Source organism: Cyrtonyx montezumae, unplaced genomic scaffold, assembly GCF_038088225.1.
Source record: "Cyrtonyx montezumae isolate F1298 unplaced genomic scaffold, pur_monq_1.0 scaffold_2, whole genome shotgun sequence".
Taxonomy (NCBI): Eukaryota; Metazoa; Chordata; class Aves; order Galliformes; family Odontophoridae; genus Cyrtonyx; species Cyrtonyx montezumae.
Window position 1 is genome coordinate 2,277,512 of NW_027071936.1, and position 22,848 is coordinate 2,300,359.

At 38.2% G+C, this 22,848-nt stretch overlaps 1 protein-coding gene across 1 annotated transcript in view; it reads left to right on the forward strand.

Moving 5' to 3' along the window:
* FSTL5 (follistatin like 5) overlaps window positions 1–22,848 on the forward strand; it is a 287,302-nt gene that overhangs the window by 65,288 nt on the left and 199,166 nt on the right. Inside the window, exon 4 of the mRNA XM_065736047.1 lies at window positions 15,429–15,677. Within this exon, the coding sequence (XP_065592119.1) occupies window positions 15,429–15,677 (249 nt within the window). The remainder of the gene's footprint in view (window positions 1–15,428; window positions 15,678–22,848) is intronic.

Below are 22,848 nucleotides of genomic sequence, written 5' to 3' on the forward strand. Positions count from 1 at the left end.
GTTTTCTTCTCCAGAAATTGTTTTTACTCTTGTTTTTGTTTGGTTTTGTTTATTTGGTGTTATTGAACGAGAAAGCAGAGGAAAGAGAAAATATTTATTTTACAGGGTCTCAAGCTGCTGGTGTTACTGAATGTCTGACTTGGTTTCTTTAAGATCAAATGATCAACACAGAAAAACAAGAAAAAAATAAGGGGAAATTAAAGGCAGAAAATGCACCTTCTGCCTTGGGGAGGTTTCTTTTGTACCTGGTTAATGCAGAAACACAAAATAAGGGCATAAACTTATGAGCTAATCTCACAGCTACCAAATCCCCCACAGTTGTTGGGGATTGTTCAGGATATAGCTTCAGGTCAAAGTCTCACAGCAGTACTCATACCACATGGAGTTGTCCAGAGGACACTAATCAGTCTCTTTCTAGACAATGCTAAAAGATAATCTTCACGGAAAGATCAAAAAAACAAACTACAATAAAGTCATTGTAAAATTGATATCAAGAAGAACATAAACTGGTTATTTCTCCTGAGCCTGCCTTTCATCAGTAATTACTTGATGCCCATACGTTAGTAGGTAAAAACTGTCTCCTCAACACTGTCTTCTGAGTTGAGAAAGACATCATGTTCCTGATAGAGATTAAGATATTCACTTTCTCTACTGCCATAGTCCTTCTCTGAATACTGCTTCCCAGTATACATAAGTGTATTTTTATTATAATGGTATTGCTGCCTCCAAAATCAATTTTTTGTTAGTGTTAAAGGGAGAAAATTCTTCCCTTCATAGTAACTTGCTTACAGCAATTGAAAACACAAAAAATCTCAATCAGAATCGTTGCTCGATGAAAGATTTATCTATCTTATGTATTCATTAACAGAATATTACAGGGCTGACAACTTCAATGAAACAGAATCATGAGATCATGAATCTAGTTTTCTGAAAACATCGTTTTAGTAACGTTTTAATTCTCCAGTACTTCTCCAACAAACAGAATTTGGTACTACTGTTTTTAGACATAGGTATTTTATGAGTTATCAATAACATTATTCTGGAGAACCGTACTGATATGCATTCTGTGTATAAAATTCAACACAAATTTTATAGAATAGAGCTAATATAGACTTCCTAAAGGTTTGTAATAAAAAGCACTAGCCTTCTATGCAGCATTTACCAATCCCAAGAAAAGCATGCAGAGACATGCTAATATTTAACAGCTTAACGGAGAGATACTAATGGTAGCAGGGGTGGTATGGCAGCAGACTCTACTTAGTCTTCATTACAAAGGCAACTAAGCATTAGAGCATCCACTCCCTAAATAGGGTGGCCATGTATATGATAGCAGGAGGCAGTAAAACAGTGTTTAGGGATAAACAAGGTCATTCATAGAAATCTCGGATAGTTAGTTACAGCTGCAGGACAATCTTTTGCAAATAAAGCTATGTGCACGAGATCACAGGCGGGGACAGTTTGTGTTCCAAGGCTAACACGAGCTCTTTATCATGGTTATCATGGACTAGTTACCTGGTCACGTTGTGATTTGTATTTTCCCACACAGTTTGTTTGTCAGATTTTATCTGCTTAGTTCCTGTCACTGTGTTCATCAGTAGCACTAGGAGAGTTATGCGACTATTGCAGAAAGAATCATGTAATTAAGAGTGATAAATAGATCATTTAAAAGTGAACGAGTCAAGCAACAAAGCAAACACTTAGCAGTTTTGGCTGGTGTCACTACCTTGGAAATCCTCAGTGACTGTTTTTACTGCAACTCACAGGTAATAAATTAAATAGGAGCCCGTGTCTCCATGTATCTGAAAAAGAAATCAGTTTGACTTGATCATACTGCAGAATTAGCACACCTTGATCATTTCTGCTTGCGGAGTTAATCTGCGATGCTCCTGTCAGTGCACTCTTACTGTAAAGACAGTTGTCCTCTAGAATTACTTTCTCAGGAAGCAAAAGATAGGATAGAAAGGGATGACTTTTCTCAGGTGAGGAATTGGGAGGAACAGGAGATAAATGCTTGTTCATTGTCATAGCACACACATTCAGACAAAATCACTCCACTCTGATACAGTTAAGATCCACCGAAAGAGATTTAGACAATAAATACTTAAGAATATTCCTTCCACTGGCCTCAAATTCAAGAATAAAATTAAGAATAAATATAAAGGAAATAAGAAGCATTTTTTTCTTTCAAGAAGTTATTTTTTTAATAAAGTTGATATAAAACTGAGAGTTCCAGAGACAGAAATGCACAAATATGTTACGTATAATTTTGCTAGTTATAGCACTAACAGAATTCTGTGAAACTCCTTTCTGAATCCGTCTGTAGCAGTACTAATTAGACTGCCATTTACCTTTCAGTGTACGTTCAAGTAATGGTGCTGACAACACTGTGTATAAAAAATAAATAAATGTGTCCTTAAGCTCATCCAAGGGCCAGTTTGTGCTAACTCATGTGACTGAAGCTAAATTAACATTCAGTTTTTTCAGAAATGAATATGGCCGTTCATGGAGAAGTGCATACTCATTCCCAGTTGTGCCTTTCTTGCTTTTCCATGGACCATAGCGTACCATAGTACCACTTCTTCATCTGCTCACAGGATCAAATTAGACACTAAAATAAGCTCTGCCATGATTTAAAATGTCTGTGAGAATTATATGAATGTTACCCATCGTTATAGCAATAGGAAGAAAATAATACTGTTTTCAATTATGCCTGTATGTAAGGGCAAATGATACAAAGGTGTAATTAATCAGCATTTGGAAAACTTCATCACGTTTGGTGGATCATTTGAGTAATTTTAATCTAATTAGTCACACCACACGAGTCTCAGTTTTCTTTACCAGTTTTCAAAGTGCCTTGCTGGTGGCCCTTAAGCAGAGAGAAGATATATTTTGCATTATAATTTCAGTCACTGGACTGATAAAAACATTGGACTGTGATAAAAGTAATGGTAAAAATGTAGTTACTTTTTCTAGTTTCAGTGTTTTTGCATTTGCACTGGAATGCTTCTTTCCATTGCAGTTAAGTTGTCAATCACAAATGTGGTGCACTGACCTGCAGTTTCTTGCAATTTGGTGTAATAGAATGTAAATTTAGTAGCCTTGCTTCAGGCAGACCAAAATACTTATTCCCACAGCAGTGTTTATTTCTCCCGTTATAAAAAGCAAATGGACGTCTGTGCTTCTCATTTCATGACCTTCTTGAAGTCACTGGAGAAAGTCTGATGTGTAACGTGTTATTTCCTTCTGGAAATGGCGTGTAAAAAGAATATAACTGGATTTTCATTCTTTCTGAAAAGGTTTTGCATATCAGCATTGAAAAACTTGGAAAGATTGACAGTGATTCCAGAGTTGTGCTTACCATAATTTACAGTTTAACCTTTCTCCATCTTACAACGGGATGAAATGCAGCAACTGAAGCGAAGGTGCAGAGGTTATGAATCTCTATTGATGTTCCTGTAGCCAGCACTCCCTTGAACAGCACTTTAGAATGATAGTCTGCTCTTTTGTCCAATTAATTCTGCAGCCTGTATTTCTGAAATGCTTAACGATTCTATTACTGTAGCCCTAAATTAATTCATGTGCAGCAATGCTAGAGGGTTTTGTCAATTCCTAATATTATCCAAGAGAAAAATTGTATTTTTTTTTTCATTTCTGTAATACGGACGATTTGTCACTAGATGGAAGTTGTATCAGCTATTACAAAAAGCATGACAGTTGGAATATCTGACTGGAAGTTCTTTTTTAACTGAAGGTGAAATATTCATTAAGTTGTATATGCATTTTCTGTGATTTTCCACAGTGTGGGGGAGAGGATTCTTGGTGTTTTTTATTTAAATTGCTTTGATGTATTTGTTAGAACCAAAGGAATAAAAATTGACACTGCAATCAGTATTTCTACAAATGCTACCAGGCTTGCAAAATTTAAACTGCCTTGCAGTGATTTAGCAGTAAAGACATAGAATCACTAGGTTGGAAAGGACCTCCTAGATCTTGTCCAACTGTCCTTCCATTACTTTTCATATCTCATAGCTCCTCATCCAGATGCCTCTTGAATACTGCCACGGGCAGCAACTCCACCACCTCCCCGTGCAGGCCATCCCAGTGCCTGAGCACACTCTGAGGGAAAAAGTTTTTCCTTATGTCCAGCCTAAACCTCCTCTGGTACAACTTGTGGCTGTTTCCTCAGGTCCTGTTCATTGCCTGGGTGAAGAGGCCTCCTCATCACAATCTCCCTTCAGGAAGTTGGAGAGTGCAATGGGGTCTCCCCTGAGCCTCTTCATCTCCAGACCAAAGGTCTAGTTTTCCTTTTTTTCTTTTTTTTTTTTTTTAGGAATTATGTTTTACAAAAGTATAATTAGTTTAAGCATAGAATTAGAAAATACGTTTTTCAGTAGCAGCATTGCTTAAATGAGTCATCTCGATGGTGCATTATGTTCTCTTAGTGAAAGAAATTGCTTTTATATTTATTTGAATGGATAGAGCTTCTTGCTAAGGATGAATGGGGAATACTGATTATCACTACTGATAATCATACTGATGATCATTACTGGGATCTTCAAATCTTGCATAACGCTATCAGAAATAATTTCCAGGTGCTTCCTACCTGATGAGCAGTTCTGTAAACGTATGATAGTTTCCACCATAGCAGCTTCCAACAGATATCTACTTTTTGGTGATAGATGATAGTCTTCTGCTGATAGCCACACTCCTGTTTAAACAGAATTATAAGCTTTCGCTGATACCGCTGTAGGCCTACTCTGTGTCTAATACACAGATGAGCACCGTGTGCAAACAGGTATGATACAAATATATAATGTTTTCCTGTTGTTTAGGAAGGGCTTGTGAAGACCATAGTCCACCTTAGTGGTATGCGTCGTTAAATTTACGTTTGACACCACAAAGGTGTTAGCAGGTGAACTGTATTAGTCTTTCAATACTTTTGACATAGAGCTGAAGTTTGTATGTAAAAATATTCTCATGCTCTTTTAAGCATAATTTATCCCCTAAAAATTCCCACCGATGAGCAGTTCTGGAGTTCTTGTGAGCTTTTTTTTTTTTTTAACCTGTGCATTTGCATCATTTTTTTCTTTTGTTTGTTTGTTTGTTTCCTGTGTCCTCCTTATTTCTCTTACCGTCCTTGCAGGGTTTCTTATTGCCTGCAAATGGGCAGTACTGGTTAAGCTCACAGAGAGTTGTTGTGCAATGTCTGCTGGTAGGGAGTTAGTTTTTTCCTAACAGCCTGTACTGTGCTGTGTTGCAGACTGATGCTGAAGATAGTGTTGATTACACAGCAGAGTTTTAGCTGCTGCTGAGCAGTGCTTAAGCAGCATCAAGGATTTTGTTTGCCACTCCAGCTCCCTTAAAGTGATGAGGCTGGGGCTGAGCAGGACGCTGGGGCGGTGACATGGCCAGGCAAGCAGACTCCAGCTGATCCCTTATGTCCCTTAGCATAATATTATGTTAGGGAAAAGAGGAGAAAAGGAGACATTTGCGGCTAAGGATGAGCCCCTTAAAGGCTTGCTGAGGCTCTGATTTCTGAGTCTGACAAGACAACTGCCTACTGATGGGAAGTAGTGAAAAACCTCCTTAAGGGATCACTGCCCTACTCCTGCATGAGGCTGCACCCATCACTCAGTGGGGGCTTGCCAGGTAACCAAAGCCAGCTCACCATACTTCTTTCCTAATGACTTAAAAGAAATGAGCAATGTCAAGTTTACCAGGAGCGAATGTTTCTAATCAGTAAGACAGAATATACTTGACATTTCTTTTTTAGTTTTCCCTGAACAGTAATGATGCTACATTTCTACCATATGGTTTAAATGCAGCTCAATGTCTATGCCACTTTCTCTAGTAGAGATCCCTGGGGAAGGTTGCAGAAAACTATCACAGCTCTGTTCTACAGGGAGAGCTTTGTAGTAAAAAAAAACCCCATAACCAAACAAAACAACCCACAACAAAACACCATTAATGTCATACACAGGAATTGTTCCATATCTGCACTATGATTTAGCATTAGTTTATACAGTGAGTTGCTGAAAAGCCTCTTTGGTGCCAGGTACTTAATAAGAGGATAAAAAAATTTCTGTTTATAATGTCGCTTGATCCTAGAATAAAATCACAGAATAACCCACACTAGAAGGGACCCACAAGAATTATCAAGTCCAGTATCTGGTTCTACACAGGATCGCTCAAACCCAAATGCTCTGTGAACTCCAGCAGCCTGGGACCTTGACCACTGCCCTGGGAAGCCTATTCCGTTCCCTCCATCTTCGGGCAAAGATCCTTTTCCTAACACCCACCCTCCTTGAAACAGCTCCCTGCTGTTCCCTCAGGTCCTGTCACTGTCACCAGAAAACAGAGATCCACGTTGCCCCTCTGTTCCCCTTACCCTGTGAGGAGCTGCAGGCTGCCATGGGGCTTCCCCTCAGCCCCTTTTCTGGGCTGAACAAACCCAGGGGCCTCAGTTGCTCCTCACATATATTGCTCTCCAGATCCTTCACCATTTTTGTAGCTCAGAAATAGTTTTACCTAATTCTTATGCTGCAGCACAGAAAACTGTACACAGTACTCAACCTGGAGAGCACTGTGGGACAGTCCCTCCCTTCACCCAGCTGGCAGCACTGGGCCAATGCACGCCAGGGTATGGTTGGCTTTTTTGGCTGCCAGGGCATGCTGCTGGCTCCAATGCAACTTGCCTTCAACCAGAACCCCTAGATACCTTCGTGTAGTGTTTCTATGTCCCTATCTCCTATTCTGTACATAGAGGCAGAGCTGCTCCATTGTCTGTACAGAATTCAGCTCTTGCTCTTCATGCAGATGGTGACTGCCCTTTAATGTGTCAAAATCTTGGTGCGAGGCCTTTCTACCCTTGAGGGAGTCAACGCTCCCAAGATCCTTATTAGAGCCACTGATGAAAAAATGAAAGAGGATTGGTCTGAAAAAATGGTGGCCTGATGAATCCCTGTAGTAGCAACTTGGGCAACTCTCAGGCCATAGCCTCCTCTTGCCCAGCAAAGCCATGTCTTTGTTGTCGTGGGACATTCTTAGAGTCACAGTATCATGGTTTTATGATGGCTTAAGCCACCTCCCTGCTGACCCCTATACATCTGGGGACCCTGACACCAGAGTGCCAGTTGCACAGCAACTAGGACCTTGCCTGCCAGAGCTCTCTGAAAGAAGCAGCACTTCAGAAATTTCCTTCTCACTCCAGGTGAGGTCTTCTGTGGAAGAGGATGGATCCTCCTCATTTTGATATATGAGCTGATTTTATCCCTGGGAAAGCCTGTAGTCTTTTTAAGAACTTACTGCTAACTCAAAATTGGCAAATCTATTCGTCATGTGAGAAGTTACCAAAGAAGAAGTGTTAATATTACTGTGCGATACAGTTGTTATAGCCTTAGGTCTTGAGCCCAAATTCTGATAGCCTAATTTTTAGCCAAGCTTTCAGTAAAATGGAAATTCCAGTCAATAATTTAATGGAGACTTCTTCTGCTTCTGACCACTGCTGCTAAAGCTCATCTGTTTTTCAAATGGCAAGCAAAGAATGCTACTCAGGCTGTTTTGACTGGCTGAGAACTAAGCTAAGCCACTGTGATTTTCAACATAAATGTTAAAATGTGTGAAAGGCTGTTCCAGCCTGCAGTAATTGTAGTGCCCACTGCCTGCTCCTGTGCAGTGACATTGTTAGTGTGGCTGGCAGAGGTGCTACTGGGAAGCACGGCCATCTGAAAACGGGGCCACATATCCCTGGTAAGGCCAGCACATCGTTTCCCACAGTGCTTAGGAAGATACTCTGTTTGAAATGGCTTTGTTGTAGGTGAATAATAATTGTTAGGAGATTGTCTCCTTCGGCAACACTTCCTTACTTGGTTCCCACAAGTGTGTGAACAGTCAGGACAATAATTTCACTGGAGGAAACCTGCCCACCTCTGTGCTGGAGATGATGCTTGCAGCTACTGCTGGCAAGGGGCAGAAGTGAAGGGGTTGCAGGGCTGCTTGGCTCCAGGAGAGGAGGAAAATCACACGGGGTCATCTGGCAGAAGCAGGTAAAGACTGAGCTTGAGAAAATGTTCTCTCTAGTAAGTAGGTGCTTTTATGCAGTGCTGGCTTGGGTTGCGTTTTCACTTCTTTTTTTCCTTTGTGGTCTTTTGCTCTCTATATTTAGCTTGGTTCAAGTTGAGGAAGTATGATTAGGTTTTTCTGTTTTCCGAGGAAGCGAAATCCTGTGAAGTTTGCTCAAGAGAGTTGCAGAATGATGGTAGGAGACGAGAGGTTCAGATGGGTGAAGGTGGTAAGTTGATTGCCTCTGACCAACAGTTATTTTGGGGAGTTTCTGTATTTTAGGTTAATAATGTGCATGTAACAGTTATCAGTCTCCTTGGTCTTATTCTCCGTTTTCTCACTGTGCTTTTTATGTTTATTCATTTAGTAGCATAGGATTTTCTCCTGGTTTATTCCTTGCCTGTCTCTACAGGAGAATGACTTACTTTATTTATATGCTCAAGGCAAATGTCCTCCTAAGTATTTAGCATGACTTCCAAAAGGAAAAATGCACGTGTACAGTAGTAGGGTCTGGGTCTATTTCAGCTCTCTCAGCCCCCATCATACGTTTTGAGCACCAGAAGACGTGAATCAAATTCTAAGGAGGTGCAAGATCTGTACTTCTAGTCCTCAAACTGGTTTAAGTAGGGGAAGTGGAGTCAGACAGGGAGGACAAGACAGGGCCAAGCCAAAAATGGCTTGTAAGCACAGGAATAATCAGCTGCTGTATAAGGTAAAACCTACTTGGCTGCTGAAACCTCTTGCCAGGCAATCTGTTACCCAGCTGTGTGCATAGTTACTCCTACACTCCTGCAGGTGAGAATAGGGCTCAGTATGCGATTGCTGATTGACTGCAGCTCAGAGCAATGAATTGCAGGTGCTCTCCCTGCCCCCTTCACAGCTCAGGTATGCTGCCTGCTTTTACTTACAGATATATATTTCTTCCCCACCTTCAAATCGTTGTTGCTGCCACTGGAAACTTTTGTTCTCCCTGTTTCTGAGAAACTTCCAAGACTTTCAGATTGCTGCTTGCAAGAGCACTTTCCTGACTAGTATGTTCACAACTTAATTTGAAAATAGGTACAGGGTGCTGCGTGTATGTTGGATAGAGTGGTCACAGAAAACCCAGTGAGGAAAGGGGGGGGGGGAAAAAAGCAGTGGCATAATTTTGTAGCTAAATGAAACCTATTTCTGTGAAAACTTGAGAATATAGAACTTAAGTTTCTTATCTGCTTCCTACTCTCTGTGGACGACTTGATATTGCAGTTACAAGGGATAAAGGTGTGGGAAGAATGCATGAGAAGAAATTGATCAGTAGTGTTGTCACAAGAAGCTTTCTGGTGTGGAAATGGAAATAGCTTGGTTTTGTTTTATTTTCTTCAAAGTTGCCTTGCATTTCTGCCCTGACAGCTTCTTGGGAGGAAGAATATTAGACAGTAGAAAACGTATAAGTAAACCCTGCATTATCATATCTGTGCAAAGCTTGAGCTCTGTATTTCTAATACTACTTTTCATTTTAAAGTTGTCCTTGTTTTATCCGTTCGTTTCTGTAACTGAATGTGTGCAGGTGTTTTGCTGTGGCTAATTAGACTGAGGTAGTATATTCTTGTGCTTATGTACTGGCAATTATTAAAAAGGTCTTATAGTTACTGTCGTGTTACCTTAGCCTTACAAGGTTATGCCTTAACAGTGTAAATCCAGGTCCTATTTATAATTCTGTGTGCTGCTGAACTCCTCACAGAAGGAGTTTTCATGTGATCAGCTACTTGTGGACAATCTTTCACTGTTATGAATGGGAATCTACTTCAGGTGTCATTGCTCTGTTTTGCTTGTTGCTGAATTCAAACTGTTTCTATGACTGTGTTCAAGTTGCTACTATAGCCATTTTCATTGTGGAGAAAGACTAATTTTAAGATTATTTTGTCTTCCATAAGCTCTTTTTCTCTTCTTCATCTCTGTGACATGCCAAATCTTATTCCTTTCTTTCCCACAAAATTGAATTAGAAAAACAAGTGGTTCTTCGTTTCTTTTAAGAAGAATGAGCTTTGGACTGGGCAACTGTACCCTGTTTTTTTCTATTTTTATTTTTACTCTCTATTGTACTATTCTGGAGTCAAAAATAAGGTAATAGCAGTTAGTAATTTTTCTCAGCTACAATTACTTGTTAATTCCCCCTTACTCTGTGTCCTACTGTCTCTTTTGCTACGTACATATGAAGAACTTGAGAATGAGTTGGGCAGTTAATTGAGTTCTTATTTTTCCTCGTGTTCTTAAACTTAAGCGTCTAGATAAAATTAAAAATAAAATGAGAAGAGGCAAGAAATTCCTTTTTAAGTAGAAATGCAAGAAAGACTTCTGAATTTAATCTTACCTTGATCAAAAATAATGGACTGCTTTTCAGGCTCAATCTTAAGCTGTGAAATCTTGGATTTCAAGGGGATTTTTGGAATTTCAAGGGGTATATTTGCTTCTTCTTTTATGTACTCCTTTCCAATGCGTAGTTAGTGGTGTGAAAGATTATTTGAATTGAAGCTGCCTTATCGTTACTAAGTCAGTTGCAAAATAAAAGGATAAAATGGAAATTAAAGAAACAAAAAATATAGTTTTAAGCATTTTTATGAAATGCTTCTGTGCCTGTGTGCAATTTATACAAGACACACAATAGCTTAAGATTAATTTGCATGTAAATCCGTGAACTTGATGATGAGTGAGATATATTTGCATGCCCACCTCAAAGTGACTGTATTTCAGAGCTCATTTCTTCAGAAGAATATGTGAAATACAAATTGCTAGCAGCGTGACCAAAAGCTTGGCTAAATTAGTCAGTTTGGAATGTAGATAATATAGTATGCTGTTGCTAAAACAGTATTATCTGTTGCAACGTAACAAACAGAAACAAAACGATCCCCCTTTTTTATGGTTGTTATTGTTGTCTAGAGGATTTTTAGCTTATATGGAGATGCAGTTTGTGCTGTGTTCATGCTCAGTGTTAATGCTCTATCTTAATGGTAAGTGGTGGTAGGTTTACTTTTTTCATCCCCACCTCTTCCAAGATGCTTCAATTTCATGTGAAACTTAAGGCTATACTGAGCATTTAGCAAGGTGGTAATTCCAGTGTTGCCTTTGGTAGTTAATATAATGAACGAAATATAACAGTAGAGTTGGAAATGTCCTTGATGGGATCCTTTTAAATAAAAAAAGCAGGTTGGCAGACAGATGGACTGTTGACACCAGAAAAAAGCAGCTTATTGAATAAGCCTCCAAAAATAGTTATCATTTTGTTTTAAATGTCACGTAGAAAATTCTGTAAGTTAGGATGGAAGATGTGAATGCAGACTTGGCTATTAGGGAAGGATGAAGTCTGTGTTTAGAAGTGAAGATTTAAAGTATATTCACTTTAAGTTGAACAAAGGGCATTTTGTTTTTCAATATGCTGTAAACACTGAAGGAATTCATGGATATTTTACTTTTTGAGGTGAAAATACAGAGTATGCTGACTTTGCTGTATGGGTACGTGTGTTCCTATGCCCATTGGAATTGCTGTTTATCAAATTTGGTCTCCTCTATTGTCATATAAGCAATACCAATTAAGTTGGCTAAAACAGATTAGTGTTGCTGGGCAGATAATTTGTCCTTTTGATTTGCTTATTCTGTCTCTTAATAATGAATATGCTGAGTTGCTTATTTTCTCAACTAAGTTGTATGTCCAAATATAAGAACGTAGATTAATCTTAATTTACTGCCTAATTCTAAACGCTTAGATGGAAGAACAGTCCTCAAAGTTTTGTTGGTTTTCTTTGTCTTATACTGGATGTTTCTTGTAGATGGATTATTTGCATGAAAGACTTCTGAAGATAGGCATGTTCATAGAATCATAGGATGGCTTAGATTGGAAGAGACCTTCCAGCCTATTCTGCTCCAACCCTCTGCCATGAGCAGTTGCTACCCAGCAGCTCAGGCTGCCCCATCCAGCCTGTCCTTGAGAGCCTCCAAAGTTGGCACATCGTCAGCTTCCCTGGACAGCATGCTCCAGGTCCTCATTGCTGTCTAAGAATTTCCTCTTAACACCTAATTTAAATTTCCCCTCTTTTAGTTTAAAACCATTCAGCCTTGTCCTGTTGCTGTAAGACTGTGTAAGAAGTCAATCTCCCTCCTGTTTACATGCTTCCTTTAATTAGTACAAGAACACCTCAGTGAGGTCTCTCTGGGCTGAACAAGCCTGGCTACCTCTATCTTTCTTTGTAGGAAAGGTGTCTTTAATGCCTAATTCTGGGATAGTTCTTCTGCACCAGTGGCTCCACATCTTTCTTGTGCTTGGGGCTCCAGGCCTGCATGCAGTACACCAGGTGGGGCTTGAAAACGTCAGAGCAGGTTAAAGTTGGTTGGAATGTTACTGCTGACTTCAGTAAGAAGCAGATGTGTATGCAATGGTATAAATACCATTATATCATATATATACAAATGTATTGTTGTGAGTTAGTTAAATGCTTCAATTTTATACTATTATAAAACATTTCGTAACGAAGTAATGAAGGTTTTTCTTAGAGTAAAAAGCTTTCTTGTTTATTGTTGTATATAAGAGGTGTATGCTGACACATGCAAACACCCATACTACTATCAATATAATGGAAACAGTTCTCCCTCAACTAAAAGTAGTTGTTTTGCATTCAGGCATCATATTCAACTGTAGTACTAAAATGAAGCCCCAGGTGAAATCATGAATCAGTTTCTACTTCCACAGCAGTGTACAGTACTGTATGTTGTTTAGTCACCACGTATCTCAATAATTCAGAGCAGCTGTCAGTTTGAGATCTCTGTCTACCAATTCAGAAATCAGAAATAATGATTGATGGACTTTGTTCTCAAGCTGCAGCAATTCTACTGCTCCAACAAAGTCCTCTAATTCTGCAATGTATTTACATGACCAGTGCTGTAAAGTACTCTTGGACTTCACAGGGCTAGACTTCATTTGATATTAACAGTATGAAAAAGAAATTGGATTTACGTTAGTTTTTTAGTTAATCTCTGTTGCCTTTATATAGTGATGATGTATTGGCACAGGGAGAAATATTGTCAAAAGCTCTCTGGAAATTTTTACTTTGCACCAAATGTCAGTATTTCAGATCTGTTTGGTACTTTTGAAAGTTTAGACCGGGCTGATATTACTGTTTCATCCACACGTGGAAAAATCACTCCAATGTAGTTGTCTCAGCTTTGCGTTCAGATTGCTGTAAAATAATGCAACAAAAGAATCTGTTATAGTAGAACCAAATTTTACGGTTACATGCTTTTGTAGTATGTTTGTCTGTGCAAATTGATGGGGATTTGTGCTGTTCAGAAAAGTAAAGAGTCAATGGACAGTTGTCTTAGGTCTAATAATCCCCTAGCTATAAGAACAACCTTTGAGAATTGACTTCTGGCATGGAAATGAAGTATGTAGATTCTTACTGGTTAGGAAGAATGTGTGCCAAGCTAGTATTTTTTACTTACCAGTTCTTCGAAGAAGAAAATAATCTAAAGCTACTGAATTATATATTTGCATATATTAATTCTTAATTTTTCTATGGGGGTGCAGCTTGGCTGTTGGAATGAGTAAAGTATTGCAGGGATTTAGAGTACAAGGGGTATATACTATTTGGAGATCAAGTTCTTGTTTGCTTCAGAAGTTAGGAGTGTACTCCAAGAGAATAAAATGAGGGATCTGTGGAAGGCTGTATTTATTTCCACATTTGCTGTTTATTATGTTATGCTTATCTGATGATACAGTTATGGTCTCAGACCTGTGTAATTGAAGCATTAGTAATTGTGGGTGGAAATTTGAAATTATTTTTCACTGTACTATACTTTCCCATGCTAAGAATAGACTATACAGTTCTGTGGCAGCGAAGTCTATACCAGAGATGTATTTCTACACAATTACCTTCTACTGCTTTTTTCTAGAGCTACTGTTGGTCATACCACCTATTTTGTGTGATGAAAACAGCACAAAAATGATAAAGTAGGGAGTTGGGTTTAGGAAACTAATGCAGATTGCTTATCAACCTGTGTGTTTATTTTATCTGAACTCTGGAGAATGCATCATTACGTTACAACAATACAATAATCTGAAGGTGACAGAATTTTATTTTAGTTTAGTGAAGACATGATTGACTAAGAAAATGCTCTTTATGATGAGTAAATCTTGTCTTGTAACTATATGTTGCTGTTAATTACAGTTAATCAAATGTGACATTGACTAGAAGTCTACCTAGATATGATAACCTGATTAAATAGATTTAAGGCTGAACTGTGCTAAGATTAGTCAGGAAGTGGTTAATAAAAATGCTCTTACTTGCATTACATAATAAAATATCTTTTTGGATATTGCTTAAAATTAAACAAACTGTAATTACTGTCTTAAAATATACAGCTCCTATGTAGATTTATATATTTCCAAGTGATCTCGACCGTCGGTTACTAGAAAACAGCCTGTTTCTTAATCTAGTTCTAACCAGAAACTCTTGCTTCATAAATCCAAGATGCATTTCTATATTGTAGGTGATCACTGTATCAGTGAAACCAGCTTCTTGAAAAGCATAGCACCGGAATGTAAAATTACTACAAGCAGGCTTCACAGTACGCTTAAAAGCAGTCTCTTTGCTTCAGTAATGACATTATTTCTTCTTACGTTACACACTGTTTTTGGATTCGTATCTTCAGCTCTCCATTCATATTTACACTTCCAAATTACCTTCATTGATATTACTTTTGTATTTAAGTAAGCCTGCCCGTTCAGGAGTCTTCTATGGTTGAAAGAGAGATTTGGATAGACTTTTATTTGATTATAATGCCTTAAGTCTTAGTTCTGCTCATTTCTGTTCTTTATTGGCTCGTGTTCTGGAGATGTGCCGTTCTTCTTGAATTTATGAATCTGCATGGTTTTATTCCTTTAGTGTGTTTTTCCTTTTTTTTCTGTGTGTGTGAGTTTGTTGCTTTTGATAGGTTACACTCATCTGTCCATGTACTGCAGAGTAGATGCTGAATCTCACCAGTAATTGTTTCGACTTCAGAATGAGTCTGCTTACTAAGTACTTTTAAAAAAGATTAAGAAAACACTGAGTAGGTAGAATTAAGTCAGTTTAATAAAACAGTTTTATCTGTTATGATGCTTAGAGTACAGTTTTTTGTATGGATTGAAGAATTAATATATGCACTTTTTTCACTGCATTTTCCTACCTCATTAAATTCATAAGGTAGCTCTTACTGCAAGGTCTTGTAAATATTCATAGAAACCTTAGAGTGCTTATAAAGAAAGCCTACTGGCAAAATATGTTTTTTTTATTTTGTCAGATGCTTTACGTGCACTGTGACACCCTTTACATTTATTAATTTCATTTTTTTTTTTACAGGGTATATGGGCCAAGATGGGCATTTTGGATCATGTGAAAACAAGTACTGCGGCCTGGGTAGGCACTGTGTTGTGAATGGAGAGAGCGGGCAGGCTGAGTGTGTCTGCATGGAGCACTGCAAGCCTCACTACAAACCTGTGTGTGGCTCGGATGGACAGTTCTATGAGAACCACTGTGAGGTACACAGGGCTGCCTGCCTGAAAAAGCAGAAGGTCACCATTGTCCACAATGAAGATTGCTTCTTCAAAGGTAAGTGAAGCTGATCGGTATCTGAAATACTGCTCTTGGTTATGCGTTTTCAAGCATTTCAAGTTCTATAGAAGATACATTGAAAGCATAGCAAATGGATGACTCAAAAAGTTAATAAAGTATTTCAATCCAGAGTCATTTTATATTTTTCTTTTTCATTGTGTTTATACTTAGTGCTGTCTGCAATCACCTTCGTAAGCCTGAGTAATCAAAATGTTTCTTGGGAGTCAACTGTTGACAGTTCCTTAGAGGTTTGGCAGTTGACTGCATTCATCTGAATGTCTTTACAGTCCCAAAGCCCAACATGTATTAATCTCTCTGATAAGAAAATCATAATCTCAAATTGCTGAGGGGTTTGGTATGTCTGCAGGTTCTGTTACTTACTTTGGTGTTGATGTATAGGTAAACTGTCAGCTTATTCATGGCTAAATGCATCTTGCTCACTTGGACTTTGGATGGTCAACTTCACTTGTGTGTTTACCAAAGCATGCAAGTTTAATTGTGTTTTCATCTACAGAATGCTGAGAGATGGATTTCAGTTCAAGAGGCTTATCACCCTGAAGGTGTCAACAATTTCAATTGCTGTGTTGAATGTAGTTTGCCTGTACTTCTATGGTTTCTGGAACTCTGCCTATATTGACCTTGATTTAGCATGTTTGCGTACTTCTGCAGATTTTCAGTGTGCTTTCCCTCATTAAAACAGAAAAACAGCTTTTGGAAAGATAATGGTTTTCAATGATGCCAGTTTTAATAAGTCTACGTGAGAGTCTACTACACTTACATATATTTTTTTTCCTACAGATTTTAAGTAGTCCAAATGATGTATTTAATATTGACACTGAGAGTTTCAAATTTTCATACCAGCTTGATTTTCATGACAGGAACAGAGAAACATTCTTCAGATAGTCTTGTGGTCAAGATAAGAGAAGTTAGGAACGAAACCATGTTCAAAGAAGTAATCTTGCCAGGAAAGTATTTAATATTCCATGACTGGAAAATAGAATGTATAAGCAAATGTTCTGTGTACTTGATTAGCATCACAGTAGCATATTAGAAGCTGCAACTACTGAAATCATATATCTAGTAGCTGAATAATTTATAGTGGCTGTTAAGCATAGCAAGAGTTTTGTTCAAGAGTTTGAAGACTGCTTTCTTAAAAACTTGTGTGATGAGTGGTGATAGAAGATTGGCTTGCCAATTGAAAGAGGTCCTTGGTTTATATGCTGAAACTCCCAGTGACATCACAGAGAATTTTGTCTTACCTATGGTGTGTGTAAAACAACATGTACAAATAGTATCTAACGCTTGACTAAAATGCCTGAAATCTTTGGTAAGTGCATTTTGAAGTAGTAAGAGTTACTTCTTGAAGCTGGGCCTCTGTGAAATGCTGTTTTCTTGTCCCGTACCTGTTTTTTAGGTAGAATGTTTATCTCTTCTTTTTTAGTTATGCTTCTTATGCTTTTTAGTTTCTTCTCTTGCCTTAGTCCTGCTGTAGGTTTATGCATCGTTCAGTAAACTGGTAACAGTTGATAGACTATATTAACTGTTCTTCTCTTTCCTGTGTCTGGCATAGAAATACATGGATTCAACTAAATGAAATCATATTTTTCCCCTTAAGTGTGGGTGGAACACAGGCATGAAATAGTAACTGAAGCAGGAAATTTCAAGCATCGCTTTTCTGACCATCTTTTCCTGATGTTTGAGGTTTGCATGCAAATTGTAGATTTTTGGTCATGGTTCAAGATAATCAGAAATTAGTTTTTCACTGTTCTTATTGTAATTTTCATTAGTTTTTTATTAATGTGTCTGTAGTATGGAAGATGAGCTTGCATCAGACACTGAGCAATTTTTTTCCTATAATTTGGTTAGATGCTTACTGTGACTCTTTTAATTACTCAATATGGTTCTCAATTTCTTCCAGTGTACAGGAAAAATGTGTTCTGCAGAGTACGTAATTTTGTTTTAGATCCACAGAAAACACCATCATGTTAGAAAAATTTGTATCTGTAGGGCCGTCTTCTTTTTTACCCATCAAGTCTGTTGTCCTGTGTGTGGTCGTTAGTGAATGGAAGTGCCACGTTCACTTTCAGAAGTGTTCTCAATCCTCAGCTGTTAGAATTGTCTTCAATAAACATTTTAGGACTTTTTAAAGAACTTAAGAAAATCTGTTGGGAATTCCTTGGTGATCTAAGGAACTTGTTTTTCAAGAGTGATTTCAAATGATTATTTCAACAGATGAAAATGAAGAGATAGGGAAGCAAACAGCGGACTGGCTGCTAGTTTGATTAGCCATGGTGATTCTCATATTTTTTGTGGTTTAGTTTTTCATTCTTTGGTAGAGTATAGAGTAAAGTTAGAGAAAGGGGGGAAAATGGAGGGAAGGTAAGAAATAAGTATATCAAGAAGATGTTGTATGAGGAACGCTGTGTCTAGAAAGATTAGGAAAGTGTCTCTCTGTGCTGGTGAGAGGACCACTCAACCACTGTGTTCGATTCTGGTCTTCTTGCTACGAGAAGGATTTGAAATGTTGGAATGTATTTAGAGAATAGCGATGAAGCTGATGGATGGACTTGAAAACAAGACCTATGAGGTGTGTCTGAGGGGAGTGAGGCTGTTTTAGTCTGGAAAAAAAAACATTGAAGGGAGACCTTAGTGCTCCCTTCAACTACCTGAAAGAGTAGTTGAAAAAAACTACCTGAGAAAGGTGGGTGTCAGTCTTTTCTCAAATGGCAAGTGGTAAGATACGAGGTGATGTCTTCAAGTTGCACCAGAGCTGGCTTAGATTGGATGTTAGAAATAATACTTTCAAAAGAGTGGTTAGGCTTTGGAATGGTCAGCTCAGGGAAGAGGTGGAGGTGCTATCCCTGGAGATATTTAAGATGCATGTGGATGCTAATTAGTAACACAGCTTAGAGGCAGACTTGATAGTGTTAGAGGTACAGTTGGACTTGATGATGGACTTGAAAAGGAAATACTAGTGACAGAAATTCCAAAGTCACAGACCTTGTTCACTAGACCTGACATGGGCAGTGTGAGCTGGGAAGTCTGATAGGCTGATGCAACCCCGGACTGTTAATTCTTTAGTTGGCTTGCTGATGACACAGTTCTGTTGCTGAGTGGCTTCCATGAGCTCTTTACTCCCGACATCTTGGTTGTTCTTGAGAGTATTTTGTGTTTCAGCACAGCTTAGTGTGCGGGGGAGAGGGGGAGGATTAGAGAGTGGGTGGAAATAAGACCCTCTGGCTATTACCATTCCTACTTTAACTAGCCCAAATGGTTGATGAATGAAATGACCCAGAGCTACTTTACTTGGTTTCTCTGTGAGCGTCTTTGTTCCATGAGGTCTCAGCATGTGATAACAGCTTTGTGCCTAATTTAGAATGCTGGAGCCATTACTTCCTGGGGACATGTTCCCAAGAGGGACAACAGTGGCTCCGGGCTTCTGAACAGCTCAGCTGGACTTTTGTAGAGGGTTGTGAACTACATGAGCTGTGGTGTCACTAAATGATGCAGTCAGTGGATTGCTCAGGCTCTGGGGACTGAATCCCGGACACTGGATGTCAATTTGGCTTCAGTAATATGTTCTCTTTTATGTTGACTTCAATTTAGTTTTTCCTAAATTCAGACCAGTAAACCTAATCAGGAGACCAAATATTTCTCTGTGACACAATTCAAGTTATATTTCTTCACACAGTGATTTTCTAGTTTTTCTTATACATTTTTTTTTCCTTTAACAGTGATACACTAAATCATTTTGACAAACTGTGATTTAATAGGAGTTCTCAGGATTCTAACACGTGTTCCTATGTACTAGGACTTTTATAGAGTATTTCTGGGGTGAAAGTTATTTCAGGTATAAGCTTTTATTTTTAAGTAGCTTCTGTAGCATGCTTCTGTTATTAACATTTTAATTTCCTTTCTATTTTTATCTATCACTTTTCAGAAACCTGTAATCTGTTAAACTGTTAGGCTTCAATTTCTGCTACTACTAAAATGACTAGATTTCTGAGGACTGTTATAATATTGCTATCCTGTTCGTAATTGACAAGTAAAAGTAGAAACTTAGGAAACTAAAAGAAGTCTGCCGATGATATCGAGTTGTGAAGGACAATGAAAATAAGAGCTGAGTATGAACAAATTGAAAATGGGAGTATGGGCCAGCTGGAAGAAGTTCACAGTAAATACGACAAATTATGAGATGGCTTATGTAGGATCTGAAAAAGGCTTACAAAAATCATCAGGGGATGCTGAGGTTGGGTATGAGTAAAATGGTGTGCCTTCTATTCCAAAGAAAGGAGGAAAAAAACCATCAAGGATGATGGCACAAGCAAATTCAAACCCAAGACTTGTTTTTTTCTTTCTTTAATCTAGTTGGGTACACAGGAACATTGTGTTTCACAACCAGACTTTGCAAATATTAGGATCAAGTATATAGAATATTTTTGTGCATTTTTTAATATTCCCACCATCAGGGAAGGGGTAAGCCATATAACTACTATTAACATTTCTGGGAAAGTGAGTTAAAGTGGACTAAATCCTAGCGATAGCCGGCAGGAGAGCTCTAGAATACTGATCTAGCCTCTCCAGTGATAGCAGCAGGATTAGTCCAAGGTTATTTTTGTTGTTATCTGTGCCCAAAGTCAGTGTAGTCTTACACTAATTCCTGAAATATTGACACGTTCATTTAGAAGCGCTAACACTTATTTTATTTAATTTGAAGTTTATGTACTCTAAAAGCAAACATAAGTCTCTGTCATGTTATCAACCTCTCTTTAGGAAGAATTTGATCTTCAGTATCAACTTGAATATCCATACTCATTATTCAGTGTTGCTCTTCAATTACTTTCAAAAGAGACTTAGGATATGTTAATTAGAATGAGGTTCTGGTGCAACAGAAAATTTCTAAGGAGTTTCCTTCGTTCTGTGTCTGTCAGCTGGTCTCCTGTTATTATACTCTTTCTGAAAACTTGATCCCTACTGGATAGAATACACCCTTAAGGTTGCTGCTGATAAACCTTTAAAATTCAACTATCTCTCGAGAAGTACATTCCACATAAACTGGATTATAAGATGAACCGGGAAAAACCGTATAGAAATCTATCGGAGGAGTGAGGAATGAAAAAATGTCTTGTTCTAAACATATAGTGTTTGACAGAATATAACTATCCTTTGACTTCTAGTAGGAATTCAGTCCATGATCTACGTGGATTCATGTTAAAGAAACACTGTCAGAATTTAAGATGAAATTTTGATCCGTATCTTCATGCAGGAAACTGCATTTATTTTTAGCTGTTTACAGTATTAATTGCTCATCCATAGAATGGGGGAAAAATGTGGGTTAATATTTGGCATCTTTTGGTATTTTTTCTAGAAACTGGTTATTGTAGCTAATGGAAATCTGGTTCTTTTTATTGTTTTATGCAACCGTGGACTAAATTTTATCACTCTTGCTCTAATCTACTGTCACTGTATTTGTTATTCCCTGAGTCGTGTTGCTTGTGAAATTTGGAACGTTGTCATTGTTTATTCCTCAGCCATTGGTGCAAGATTTGTCACAAATATTTTTCTTAAATCACTCCAAATTGTCTTACGTTTCTTAAACTGTCTAAACTAGCAGAAATGCTAAGTTCTGTATATAGAATATCTGCTATGGGAAGAGTGAAGTTGAGTACAAGCACTGCATTGCTACTAAAATGCAGAGCTCTGTTTTTCCTTCTCTTTGCTTTAAATACAATCTAGGATGGGACGGTAAGCCATAACCACATTATAAAGAATTTTTTCTGAGTGTCTAAGGACATAGCAAAGATATATTTTGAGTCTCAATCTATGGCTTTCATTATCTCACCACTGAAATAAATGCATTTATAAGCTCTAACCTATTCTGTATTCTGCATTCATAGTGATTAGGAATTAGTATTCTCTAGTTAATCTCTGTACAAAAATTAATGAAGTTTGAAATTGCTTGTAGGGGCATTGCTGCTGTTTGTTACTAAGTAAGGAAAAGGATATGTGGACACTGCAAATTTTACAAGGATTTGAGTCGTAATTGTTTTTTTCTAATTTTAGCAATAAAGTTGAATGCATTCCAAGAAACCTCTAATGAAAGCTCTATTCCAAAGTCTCTGTCAACTCAGTGACTTAGACAAGCAAGGTAATAAATGTAGACACAACTATTTGGGTTGGAAACCTATTTGTGATGACAGAGTGTAGGAGCACAAAGAGTTTCAATAAAACTGCATTTAGTGTAGTGTTTGTTTGTTTTTCCTAAATTAAATGGGAGAACAAGTTTGGGAAGGAAAACTAATAGTTCTAGTGACTTGAGCTTGGAGTGCAAATTCTGTTTGCATGAGCAGTTTTATGAGTTATTGCAACTCCTGCAAGTCTGCCACATATAGTTGAGTAGTTATCATGAATTGATACACTTAGATAATATCTACTAGATATAGAATCTTTAAATTGTTTTTCATTAGAAATGTATACATTGTTCATAGTTGTACTGAATTATTTGTATATTTTATGTACTAATTGAAGTGCTTAATTTGTATTCCTTTACTATACCAGATTGCATATAAAGTTTGCAGTTCAACTTGCATTTGATTGACTGGTGCAACATCCACTATTTCCAAGTGTACTTTATGGGACAGAACAGCATCTGTTTTGTCACTCCTTCCAGACAAGGGAATGTGAGAGGAGATGAACTCTGTAGGACTGATGGGAGAAGGTACAAGCAGGAGCCAGAAACATGTCTTGGCTGTAGAGGCTGCTTATGTCCTGGGCTGTGCTAGGCAGAGCCTTGGCCACAGGTGCTGGAGGGGGAGGTGTTCCTTCCCTTCTTCTCAACACCAGAGAGGCCACATCTGGAGAAATGGGTCCAGGTGGGGCTCCTCAGTACAAAAGATGCATGGACTTAATCGAGCAAGTCCAGCAAGCGCTCACAAGGTTGTTGAAAGGACTGGAGCATCTCACGTGGCAGGAGTCTGTGAGAACTGGAACTGTTCAGCCTAGAGAAGAAAAGGGTTAGATCTGATGGACCTGAAGGATCTTCAACCTCGGCCACTCTGGGATTCTGTGGATAGGTTTATATGAAAAACACCCTTACTTCTGTCTGATTTTGAAGGGTTAGAAGGTGTTGCACAGTAGCCTCCTTGAACCAGTAATTTCTAATACCTTT